The sequence below is a fragment of the Xenopus tropicalis genome, chromosome 3 (assembly GCF_000004195.4).
Source record: "Xenopus tropicalis strain Nigerian chromosome 3, UCB_Xtro_10.0, whole genome shotgun sequence".
NCBI lineage: Eukaryota > Metazoa > Chordata > Amphibia > Anura > Pipidae > Xenopus > Xenopus tropicalis.
In genome coordinates this window covers 46,058,770-46,070,709 of record NC_030679.2, presented here as the reverse complement: position 1 = coordinate 46,070,709, position 11,940 = coordinate 46,058,770, and the positions used below count along the sequence as shown (strand labels likewise).

Sequence of the window (11,940 nt, the reverse complement as noted above, 5' to 3'; positions counted from 1 at the left end):
AGTTTTTGGGCATAAAGTGTTGTAAAATCAGGAGCAGATTGGGTTTCTTTGCCATGAGTAATGCCAATAGCAAAGATAAGGTCTGGCTTAGCTTGCTGCTTGGGCTCTGCCTGATCTTGCCTTCCTCTGTAGCTCCTTCTTGTAGTTTATTGCTAAATTAATTCTAAATCACTTGCTTAAAGTTTCCATTAGTGTAAGTAAGGTTTTATGCTTATTACAGAGCTGTTTATTTTTCACCCATTTTTTGACATAATGTGCTGGGCTGTGTTCCTTGTTCTTTAGTCTCTGTATTTGTGTGTGCAGCTGCAGAAGCGAATGTTGATTCGCCGAAAGGGAGTCCTAGAGGAAGAACAAAAAGACAGTGGCAGTGACCACCGAGGGGATGAAGATGACATTCCCTTGGGACCCAGATCCAATGTCAGTCTTTTGGACCAACACCAGCACCTAAAAGAGAAGGCTGAAGGTACAGGAAAGCATTTGTGGTGTATATGTATTTTTAATGGCCTTATGTTTATAATGTATTTAAAGAAGAAGGAAAGGCTAAGTCACTTGGGGGTGCCAAAATGTTAGGCACCCCAAGTGACTTAGATCGCTTACCTTCTACCCCGGGCTGGTGCCCCTGTATGGAGAAAACAGCACCAGCCCGGGGTAGCAGCGATCGCTTCCTCCTTCCTCTCTCGCTGCGCACGCATGCGCAGTAGAGTGAAAAGCCGAACTTTAACAGAGAAGTCGGCTTTTTCACTCTACTGCGCATGCGCCGGACTCGTAGTCACAGGGAATGGAAGGCGGAAGGAGGAAGCGCATCGCCCCAGGTGCCCCGGGCTGGTGCGGTTTTCTCCTAATAGGGGCACCAGCCCGGGGTACGAGGTAAGAGATTCAAGTCACTTGGGGGTGCTTAACATTTTAGCACCCCCAAGTGACTTAGCCTTTCCTTCCCCTTTAAAAACCAGATATAGTCTCAAGGTATCTCTTCCACAACGTGATGCTTGCACAAGCTGACAATATGGCATCCCCTTTAGCTCAGTGTACGAAAACAGCTTACCTTGTGCAGGGAATATCCCTTGTCTGTCTATCATATCCAGCTGTACGCCGTTGTATAAAATAAAGAGATATTCCCTGCATGTTTTGATAATCTTGTGTGAAGTGAGCTGGTTTCTCTACATGTGCTCTGAAAGGGTAGCATTTAAATTAAACCTTTATTTTTCTTATCTTTTCAGCTAGAAAAGAATCTGCCAAGGAGAAGCAGCTAAAAGAAGAAGAAAAAATCTTGGAGAGTGTAACAGAGGGAAGAGGTGAGAAGAGATCAGCATATCACTTCAAATGCTAAAGAAAGAAAATGTTTTATTGTTTGTTTGGACTTAAAGATGGATCTGTTGTTTCTCTGCAGCTCTGATGTCTGTAAAAGAAATGGCCAAAGGTATAACCTACGATGACCCCATTAAAACTAGGTGAGGATTTCTCTAGGTTTTGTATGTTTCAAAATAAATAACACTACAAGGAAGGCATATTTGTGATATTGGGCCAGATTTAAATTTAGGGAGATTCCCCTAATTCAAAGTTTTCCCAAAGTCTTAATGGAATATTCATGGGAAAACCACAAGGCTGATTGTCTTGTCAAATTGAATTAATCTCTTATCTATCTTTGTATTTTGACTCTACATGAAAAAACAGATTATTGGTCTCTTGCTATGGCAAAAGCAATCTTTTTTTTGCCAAACAGCATCTATTACTTATGAAAATATTTAGCATTTTCTGCATGGGATTAATAAAATATGTTGCAATGAAAATCCTTGTCTCTTGGCAGCTGGAAACCACCACGTCACATTTTGGAGATGTCTGAAGCGCGTCATGATCGGGTCAGAAGTAAATACCATATCCTTGTGGAGGGTGAAAGGATTCCTCAGCCCATTAAGAGTTTTAAAGAAATGAAGTTTCCTGCAGGTTAGTCCAGCCTTTGGACAATTCTACCTATGGGCTGTAGGCATTGTATATAATGAACCCTCAGGGTAAAACAGCAAGGCAGATGTTCAAGTTTGGTGGAGTAGGAATCATGCTTTGAGGTTCTTACCTATGCTTTGGGCCTGGGCCACCAGTTCCATTTCATTATCGTTCAACCATTACATTATGGCTACAGCGAACAGTTATATCCTCGACAATTACTTGCCTCTTACTTTGTTGCAACCATTTGGAGAAGTTTTTCCTGTTTCAGCACAATAATGCCCAATGCTGTAAGGCTACAATGTTATTGTTATTTACAATACATATCTTTCTATGTAGGCGTTTACCTCATTCAAATCACTGCCTGTTTGCTAGGGTAAATAAGCAACCAGATTGCTGCTCAATAACCAAACTGGAGAGTTGCTGGAAAAAAATAACTGAAAACATACAAAATAAAAAATGAAGACCAACTGCAAAAAGCCTCAGAATGGCAATGTCTACATTATACTAAATGTTACTTTAAAAGTGAACAACCCCTTTAAGCTGCCTCTATTAGACAAAGTGTATGCCAACATACTTTGAATATGCTAGTGTTTGGAATAGAGTAGATTTTTTTTCTTCAAAAATTTTTTTTTTTTAAATTTGTAATGCTCAGTAGATCTGACTTTGTTTGTATCTATTGTCAGCTATTTTACGAGGACTAAAGAAGAAAGGAATTCATCACCCTACTCCTATCCAGATCCAAGGGATCCCAACCATGTGAGCTTACAATTTTTTTTAATTATGCATTCACACTTTCCTAGGGATTCTTAATTATAATATGGGGTATTTATGTAGGTCTGTTTTGCACAGTAAACTTGCAACCAGTATTGCATGAATATTTATTTCTGTTATATTTTCTTTCAGTCTTTCTGGACGGGATATGATTGGCATTGCCTTTACTGGCTCTGGAAAAACCCTGGTCTTCACTCTACCTGTTATCATGTTCTGCTTGGAGCAGGAGAAGAGACTGCCCTTTGCCAAGAGGGAGGGACCATATGGACTCATTATTTGTCCCTCTGTAAGTAGCAATACAGTTGTCTGAACTATTGTGTTAGAATCTCTAGTCTTTCCTAGTTTGGTAATCCTTTTTTTTCTTTTAGTAATGCCATACTGATTGCGGGTAAACGCTTTTATGTCTGATATTTTTCTAGAGGGAGTTGGCTCGTCAAACTCACAGTATAATTGAGTATTACTGCCATTTACTGCAAGAAGATAACTTTCCACATTTACGTACAGCACTTTGCATTGGGGGGATGTCTGTCAAGGAACAGATGGAAACCATCAAACAGTAAGTAGCCTCCAACAGAGATGTCACTAAGTTTGTTGCAACACCACCAATTGCTTTATGTTCCTTATTCTTAATGTAAATCACCTGATACATACATGAAGACTTAATGAGCAGCAACAGAACAAGCTGCCATCACATGGATCCCAAATGTCTAAATATCTGCAAAGGCATGAAAGCTATACAAATAGGAATTGCACAGTGCACTGTATAGTCTTCTGATTATACTCAACTTGTATCTGAATGCTTTTGTGATACTGTTGATGCTTGTAAACATGAATATTTGAAGCTTCTGGTCAGTGTATTTATAGCCTTTTGTGACTTTCTGTACATATAGGAATGGATTATAGCTGTGCTTCTTCCTTTTTTTTTTTTTTTTTTTTTGTTCAGGGGTGTGCATATGATGGTTGCCACACCCGGCCGGCTCATGGACCTCTTGCAGAAAAAGATGGTGAGTTTGGACATCTGCAGGTACCTGGCACTGGATGAGGCTGACCGCATGATTGATATGGGCTTTGAAGAAGATATCAGAACAATATTCTCCTACTTCAAGGTATTTAATTGATTTGCAGCTTCTATACACAAGAAAAAAATTGAATTTACAGTAATTGTAATATTAGTAGAATATAAAAATTCATATTTAGCATATTCATGTATAACTTTATTTATAAAGTGCTACTGGGATATGCAGCACTATTTAATCCCACAGTATAGACAAGTACACACAGAGAAGACAACATAAAAAGTAATATTAAACATACACTGGCTCCTTTTTTTGTTTCTTTTTACCTTTCCCCCATACCCACAGGGTCAGAGACAGACTTTGCTTTTTAGTGCCACTATGCCAAAGAAGATTCAGAATTTTGCCAAAAGTGCACTGGTAAAGCCAATAACTATTAATGTGGGGCGAGCAGGAGCTGCCAGTCTGGATGTGATTCAGGTGAGATGTCAGTATGGCTTTTCTTAGTGCTGTAGCTGAGAACTTTTCTATCCATCAGTGCTTCTAATTCTTTTTATATCTGCAGGAAGTAGAGTATGTGAAGGAGGAGGCTAAAATGGTCTATCTCCTAGAATGTTTACAGAAGACTCCTCCGCCAGTAAGTCTAAAATTTAATTTGTGCTTCTATACCAGTTTGGTTAGTTTGTGCGCAGTAACCAATATTTATTCTCTTTTTTTTTTTTTATTATGTAACAATGTCTGACTTTATGCACGTACATTATAAGGGATTCATAACTGGTGCTTGCATGTTGTCAAGTGCTTTAAAAAAAAGTTTAATTTGGAATATTTAACCTCTCAGTAGATGGATTTCTCTTCAATGTGTGTTCCTTTACATATACTGCAATTTCTGATGTCATAGATTATGCACACAAGTTTTTTTCCTAGGTACTGATATTTGCTGAAAAGAAGGCGGATGTTGATGCTATACACGAGTATTTACTACTTAAGGGTGTTGAGGCCGTAGCCATCCATGGAGGAAAGGGTGAGTTATCTGCTTTTTACTTCTTCTTACTGAACAACTGCTTTACACATATTTCCATAATCACTAATTATTTTGTTGACCTCAGACCAAGAAGAGAGAACAAAGGCAATTGAGGCTTTTAGGGAAGAAAAGAAAGATGTACTGGTTGCTACAGATGTTGCATCAAAGGGTCTGGACTTCCCAGCTATCCAACATGTGGTTAATTATGACATGCCTGAGGAGATCGAGAACTACGGTGAGTTTAGGAAGAGTGCTTGTGTACTTAAAGGAACAGTTACATATAGTTACATAGGGTTGAAAAAAGACCAGTGTCCATCAAGTTCAACCCATCCAAGTAAACCCAGCACACCTAACCCACACCTACCAATCTATACACTCACATACATAAACTATAAATACAACCACTAGTACTAACTGTAGATATTAGTATCACAATAGCCTTGGATATTTTGATTGTTCAAGAACTCATCTAGGCCCCTCTTAAAGGCATTAACAGAATCTGCCATTACCACATCTCTAGGAAGGGCATTCCACAACCTCACTGCCCTCACCGTGAAAAACCACCTACGCTGCTTCAAATGGAAGCTCCGTTCCTCTAATCTAAAGGGGTGACCTCTGGTGCGTTGATTGTTTTTATGGGAAAAAAGAACATCCCCCCCATCTGCCTATAATCCCCTCTAATGTACTTGTACAGAGTAATCATGTCCCCTCGCAAGCGCCTCTTTTCCAGAGAAAACAACCTCAACCTCGACAGTCTCACCTCATAGTTTAAATCTTCCATCCCCTTAACCAGTTTAGTTGCATGTCTCTGCACTCTCTCCAGCTCATTAATATCCCTCTTAAGGACTGGAGCCCAAAACTGCACTGCATACTCAAGGTGAGGCCTTACCAGGGACCTATAAAGGGGCAAAATTATGTTCTCATCCCTTGAGTCAATGCCCTTTTTTTATACAAGACAGCACTTTATTTGCTTTAGTAGCCACAGAATGACACTGCCTGGAATTAGACAACTTGTTATCAACAAAAACCCCTAGATCCTTCTCCATTAAGGAAACACCCAACACACTACCATTCAGTAGATAGTTCGCGTTTATATTATTTCTACCAAAATGCATAACTTTGCACTTATCAACATTGAACCTCATTTTCCAGTTTGCTGCCCAGTTTTCTAATTTTGTAAAATCGCTCTGCAAAGTGGCAGCATCCTGCATGGAACTTATAGTTTTGCACAATTTAGTGCCATCAACAAAAATAGAAACAGTACTGTCTATGCCCACCTCCAGGTCATTAATAAACAAGTTAAAAAGCAAAGGACCAAGGACTGACCCCTGCGGTACTCCACTAACCACACTGGTCCAATTAGAAAATGTTCCATTTACCACCACTCTTTGTACTCTATCCTTCAGCCAGTTCTCTATCCAATTACAAATATTAAGTTCTAGGCCAATATTCCTTAATTTGATCATTAACCTTCTGTGAGGTACTGTATCAAACGCTTTAGCAAAGTCCAAGTAGATGACATCAACTGCCATTCCATCATCGAGGTTTCTACTCACCTCCTCATAAAAGGCGAGATCTGTTACGCATAAAACCATGCTGGCACATACTAATAGTATTGTGAACTGCAATGTATTCAAGTACCCTATCCCTTATTACCCCTTCCAAAAGTTTTCTTACTACTGATGTCAGACTAACAGGCCTATAGTTTTCAGGCTGAGAACGGGATCCCTTTTTAAATAACGGCACCACATTAGCAATCCGCCAGTCTCTCGGCACCATGCCAGACCTCAATGAATCCTGAAAAATTAAGTGAAGAGGTTTGGCAATCACAGCACTCAGCTCATTTAATACCCTGGGATGAATCCCATCCGGCCCTGGACCTTTGTTTACCTTTACATGTTCAAGTCTCTTTTCCTCCCTAGTGACCCAAAAACACCAAAAAATGAAAGTGTATAAAAGTAACTAAAATATAATGTGCTGCTGCCCTGCACTGGTAAAAGTTGTGTGTTTACTTCAGAAAGTCTACTATAATTTATATAAATAAGCTGCTATGTAGCCATGGGGGCAGCCATTCAAAGGAGAAAAGGCACAGGTACATAGCAGATAACAGATAAAACACTATTGTATTCTGCAGAACTTATCTGTTATCTGCTATGTAACCTGTGCCTTTTCTCCTTTTTTCCAGCTTGAATGGCTGCCCCCGTGGCTACACAGCAGCTTATTATATAAATTATAGTAGTGTTACTGTAGCAAACACACCAGTTTTACCAGTGCAGGGCAACAATGCATTATATTTGTATTACTTTAAAGCTCTTTCATTTTTTAGTGTTACTGTTCCTTTAAGAGGAGTACTGTTTATATATGGCTCTGGATTATTTTATAGTAGAATATATTTATCACATTGCATCATTTGTTTAAAATTCCTTTTAATGCTTCTCTTAATTTGCTTTCCAACTTACATTCAATATATGTAAATGATTAAAGCAGGTGGATTTGTAGTTAAAATCTGTGGTACTCTGGCCCCTGAATAAGCCTCCAAGTCCCGTGTAATACAGTTTTAAAGCACAGTGATAGACGATTTAAATTGTAAGCTCTAGAGCCCTCTAATACTAATTTTACTCAACCCTTGTTTGTTACATTATAATAGGTCATCTGTTTGTTACAAATTAATGTAAATTGCTGCATAACTTACCAGCACTATACAAATATGGTGATGGAGCAGAGGTATTCCTACTCTATATAAGAGTATTTTTGGTTACCTTTAGCATTTGATTGAACTCCCACCCCAGTTGACTGTTCTTAGCTGTTTTATGAAATAGTTCATAAATGAAACGCATCCATTCTTATCTGAGAACCAGTGGGAGTAGACATTAAGATCTGTCCCTTTAGTTCTTGTGGTAAAAGTACAACCAATATGCATGGACATAGAAAGCTGAGTTGTATTAGTTAAGTGTGATACGGGTGAAATATTCAGTTTGTGCATTTTTCCTGTTATTTAATACTCTTCACTGGGCATCTTCATACTTTGGGCACTATCCCCTAAAGCTAAATATATAGAGTTCCTATTTTTTCTTTTAATGGCTGTATACCCCCTTGTTTGTCATGAGTGCAGTTAATAAGGCTTCTGCTGTTTGTTTCAGTCACAAAAAATCTATTCCCCAACCAGAGTGCAGACTCTGTAAGCTGGTGCCTATGGTGGGAGTTTGATGCAATGGCTGCCTTTCAAGCACTGTTATGTATTTATTTTGTGCTAACATATTTTGCATTGCGGATATTGTACTCATTCACATCAGTCTGTCCCAGTGGCGCTCACAGTCTGCATTTACACACACTGTGCTCAATGATAACAGGAACCAATAATCTCATGAATAATAAAAACAAAGATGGCTTTATATTCCTCAATCTATCTTGAGGCCATTCTCTTGGTTTTTCTTTCCTCTAGAATAATCTCCAGTATAATTTCAGTAACTGTAACTTTGTAATATGTCAAAAATGTACTGACAATGATTGCCTCTAATTTCAGTATACATCAAGAGCCTAAATTGATATGATTCCCTCTAACCATTTGTCACTATGCCTTTGCAGTTCACAGAATAGGACGTACTGGTCGATCGGGTAACACTGGAATTGCAACTACCTTTATAAACAAGTCTTGTGGTAAGTATCACTGAAAGGGGCAGGTTATCCAACTGAATTTAAAGTAAAATAATCTCATGCAATTAGTTTAAAGACATTTTATATCCGTTTCTTTTTTAAAGTTTGTCTTTGACTTTTTTTCCAGACGAATCTGTTCTGATGGATCTGAAGGCTTTGCTCATGGAGGCAAAGCAACGTGTGCCCCCTGTTCTGCAGGTGCTTAATGGCAGTGATGAAACGATGCTGGATATTGGAGGTGACAAATTCTATTTACATGGCATCAACATACACTTATTCCTCATTAGCACTGTACTGATCATCATACATATCCAAAACTCAATGTATTAATCCATCATTTAGCCACAACCCAGAACATGTGTTAAGCTGTAAATGGACAATTATAAATATTAGGCATTTCTCTTCTTAAAATCTGGACTGGGTTGTATTTGAATGGATAACAGGTGTCAGTAGGCATATTGCATATCAGTATTAAAAAATATATTTAAAAAAGATGTAGTCTGCCTTTAAATTATATTGGAATATCATTTGGAATTTAGCACAAGCTATATACACAAAAGTACTCTGAGATATATTACGGTGTATTGACTGTTTATTTCTTCTCAGATGAAAGAGGCTGTGCTTTTTGTGGTGGTTTGGGCCATCGTATTACAGACTGCCCCAAGTTGGAAGCTATGCAAACAAAGCAAGTCAGCACCATGGGCAGAAAGGATTATCTTGCTACCAGCTCAATGGATTTCTGAGCAAAAGATGTGTCTGGGTGCTTAGATGTGGTGTACAAAATGGCTAACATTGCATTGCAACAATGCAATACAAATTGGATCACAAACTGCAGGAGTTTTACCAGATGTAGGGGGCTGAATTTGGCCTTTGAATTCTCTGTCTGGTATTCAACATTGTACTAAAGGGACTGGCTACCTGAGTTTCTGTGAAATGTTTTATCTGGTCCTAAACAAGGGAGAACTGCAGGGCAATGTATTAAAAAAAATAAATCATGAACTATTGTAGGTATTGGCCTTTTTTAAAGCTGTGTTAATGTAAGACTTTCATTCCCTATCTCTTTACTGTGTATTCTTTATTATAGCATACAATATAATAAAGTTTTGCCTGTGTCTGAAACATTTCGTAAGATTTGCTCATGTGGTAAATTGTACTATTTATCACTTGTTATGTGTGGTCGCAAAGTGTAACATTGTAGCTAACAAAGCATCAGGTTTAAGCATAATAACCTTTGAATTAGGTGGCTGTATAGGTCTGAAGTTATTGGAGACAGGCTCCCATAGACCAGGCTGTGTATTTGTAGAAGTTACTTAACACTGGTGCCTTATTTATAAAAATTGGAATTCAACATTTTCATTTTCCCCACAAAGACCCTTCACTTGTGTAAATGTATTGAATTTTTTTTCACATTATTTTATTAAACTTCCAGTTATTGGGTGCATATCCCAGAGCCTATTTGATGTTCTTCCCAGTATTAAGTACAATAGATTTTAGGGTAGCAGGGACCTTTTTATCATGTCAAATGCAAAATCTTCTTTCTGTAACCCACAGACTGATCTGTAATTTGCTAGGTGGGGCATTAACTAACAGAGATGTGGCCCAAGAACCTGCTTATACTGCCTGTAGAAATCTGAGAATTCTGACCCTGGGTTTATACTGGGAGCAGGCTGTAGCCATGGGGAGTTTCCTAGTGGGGCTAAAGAAAATTGGTTAGTATTTTATGGTAAGGTCACACAGGCCTATTGTCAGCAGATAAGCACAGACTGACAATACATCCATAGGCTTATAAAAAATCATCTTGTTATGTTTGTTCATGGATAATGGCTGCGTGTGCCTGCATTTAGACAGATTCAGTGCTTCTGGGAGCAGGTACAATTAGAAGATTTTCCAAGCGTACGGGCAGATACTCATCCTGTGCTTATTTGCAGGATGACAATCTGCCTCGTGGGGCCTTACCCTAAATCTGTACATATAGGCCTTGTGTACAAATTGTAGAGCCCATGATGATTAAACTAAGTCTGTTCCATTCTGAAATCCAGGTGAAAGGAAAGGTTGAATTTTCTGTTGGAAATGCCCAATGTTACAATGCAAAGCGACAGATTTTTGAGGCTTTGGCTCATGGTTTTACTATTGATGAGATGTAACACAGCAGGATTGCCTGTAGCCTATGATATAATGAGCCCAGTAAAGTGCAAACAAATGTAGGAAAGCTTGTAGCCCCAAAGACACAAACTAGGCCAATCAAGGATTAAGCTTTAAGATGTTGGGATATATTGTATAGATCAGCAAAAGCTATTGGACCACAGGGTAGGTATCCTCAGCATGGATTCTAGAAATCTGGATCTGTATGTATGTATATCTTTATTTATAAAGCCCTACTTATGTACGCAGCGCTGTACAGTAGAATACATTAATACAAACAGGGTGTTAAGATAATAGATAAATACAAAGTATAATAATGAATACAGATAAATACAGCAGCAATAAGTTAAGAGTCGAGGACACAAGAGGGAGGAGGTCCCTGCCCCGTAGAGCTTACAATCTATATGGGAGGGTAACTAACAGACACAAATAGGCAAATATAAGTGCTGTAAGTCACAGTGGGTGACACTACAATATAAGTGCCAGTTCCCAGATTAGGTGCTGGGCGAGTGCTCCAAAAGGTAGTCTTTAACCTTAGTTTTAAAAAGACTGGGGGAGGATTCTCTCCGGAGGAAATCAGGGAGGGCATTCCAAATGTAGGGGGCAGCCAGGCAGAAAGGTTTAAGGCGGGAAACGATTGCTCTGCGAGGAACGAAGGAGTTGGCCGGGAACATACGGAGACACAAGGGTCTGTATGATTTAAGCATGAGCAGTAACTGGCCAAGGGCCTACTGAGTCTTAGGGCCCAGTGCAAATGCAGTTTCCGGCTACAAAGCAGTTTCAATGATTTTCACAGAAATTTAAACTCTCAAAGCATAAAAATGTAAAATTGATTTTTTTTCTTTCGGGTGCTTTACAAATTTTCATTATTTTTTTTCTAGTTTTCAAGATATTTGCAATTATGACAATAATAAAATGAAACTTCAGCACCTACTACAGTTCTGCTACAGAGCTACAGCAAGTTTCCTCCACATTCAGGCCAGTTGGCGGAACTGACCAGCAGATGGCACTGTATATTGCAAGTTAATTATATAAGCCAGTGCTGTCCAACTTCTGTGGTGCCGAGGGTCAGAATTTCTCTAGCATACATGGTGGGGGTGGGGGGGCGCTAATGGAAGCCAGTTTTGACCACTCCCCCTTTTTTTTTAAACTGCACCCACTTCAAACCACACCCATGTTATCACAAGAGCTTTTAAAACCATACCTACATTAAATGTGGTAGTGCAGCAAAAACGCAAATGGTTGGTGCTCATTGTGGGGATATCAACCATCATTAATATATGAAATAATTATAACCCCCAGCACATAATTACACACCTTAAGTGCCATTTAATGGCTATTTCCAACTGCTAACAAACTCCCAGAACAAACCCCTGCCAGGTTCACCTTCCACAGGCA

General features: G+C 38.9%; 1 protein-coding gene across 2 annotated transcripts in view; it reads left to right on the top strand.

The window, feature by feature from the left end:
* The window catches only part of ddx41 (DEAD-box helicase 41), a 10,936-nt gene extending 1,412 nt beyond the window's left edge, over positions 1-9,524 (top strand). Inside the window, exons 3-17 of one of the 2 annotated variants that reach the window (XM_002936940.5) lie at positions 304-463; positions 1,218-1,292; positions 1,388-1,448; positions 1,805-1,941; positions 2,625-2,697; positions 2,845-2,998; positions 3,132-3,268; positions 3,656-3,818; positions 4,074-4,205; positions 4,291-4,362; positions 4,650-4,746; positions 4,832-4,981; positions 8,332-8,403; positions 8,528-8,638; positions 9,007-9,524. In XM_002936940.5, the coding sequence (XP_002936986.1) occupies positions 304-463; positions 1,218-1,292; positions 1,388-1,448; positions 1,805-1,941; positions 2,625-2,697; positions 2,845-2,998; positions 3,132-3,268; positions 3,656-3,818; positions 4,074-4,205; positions 4,291-4,362; positions 4,650-4,746; positions 4,832-4,981; positions 8,332-8,403; positions 8,528-8,638; positions 9,007-9,143 (1,731 nt within the window). In that variant the 3' untranslated portion in view covers positions 9,144-9,524. Of the gene's footprint in view, positions 1-282; positions 464-1,217; positions 1,293-1,387; positions 1,449-1,804; positions 1,942-2,624; positions 2,698-2,844; positions 2,999-3,131; positions 3,269-3,655; positions 3,819-4,073; positions 4,206-4,290; positions 4,363-4,649; positions 4,747-4,831; positions 4,982-8,331; positions 8,404-8,527; positions 8,639-9,006 lie in introns of both variants that reach the window. The other variant, XM_012959823.3, reaches the window with a different exon arrangement.
* The last annotated feature ends 2,416 nt before the right edge of the window (positions 9,525-11,940 follow it).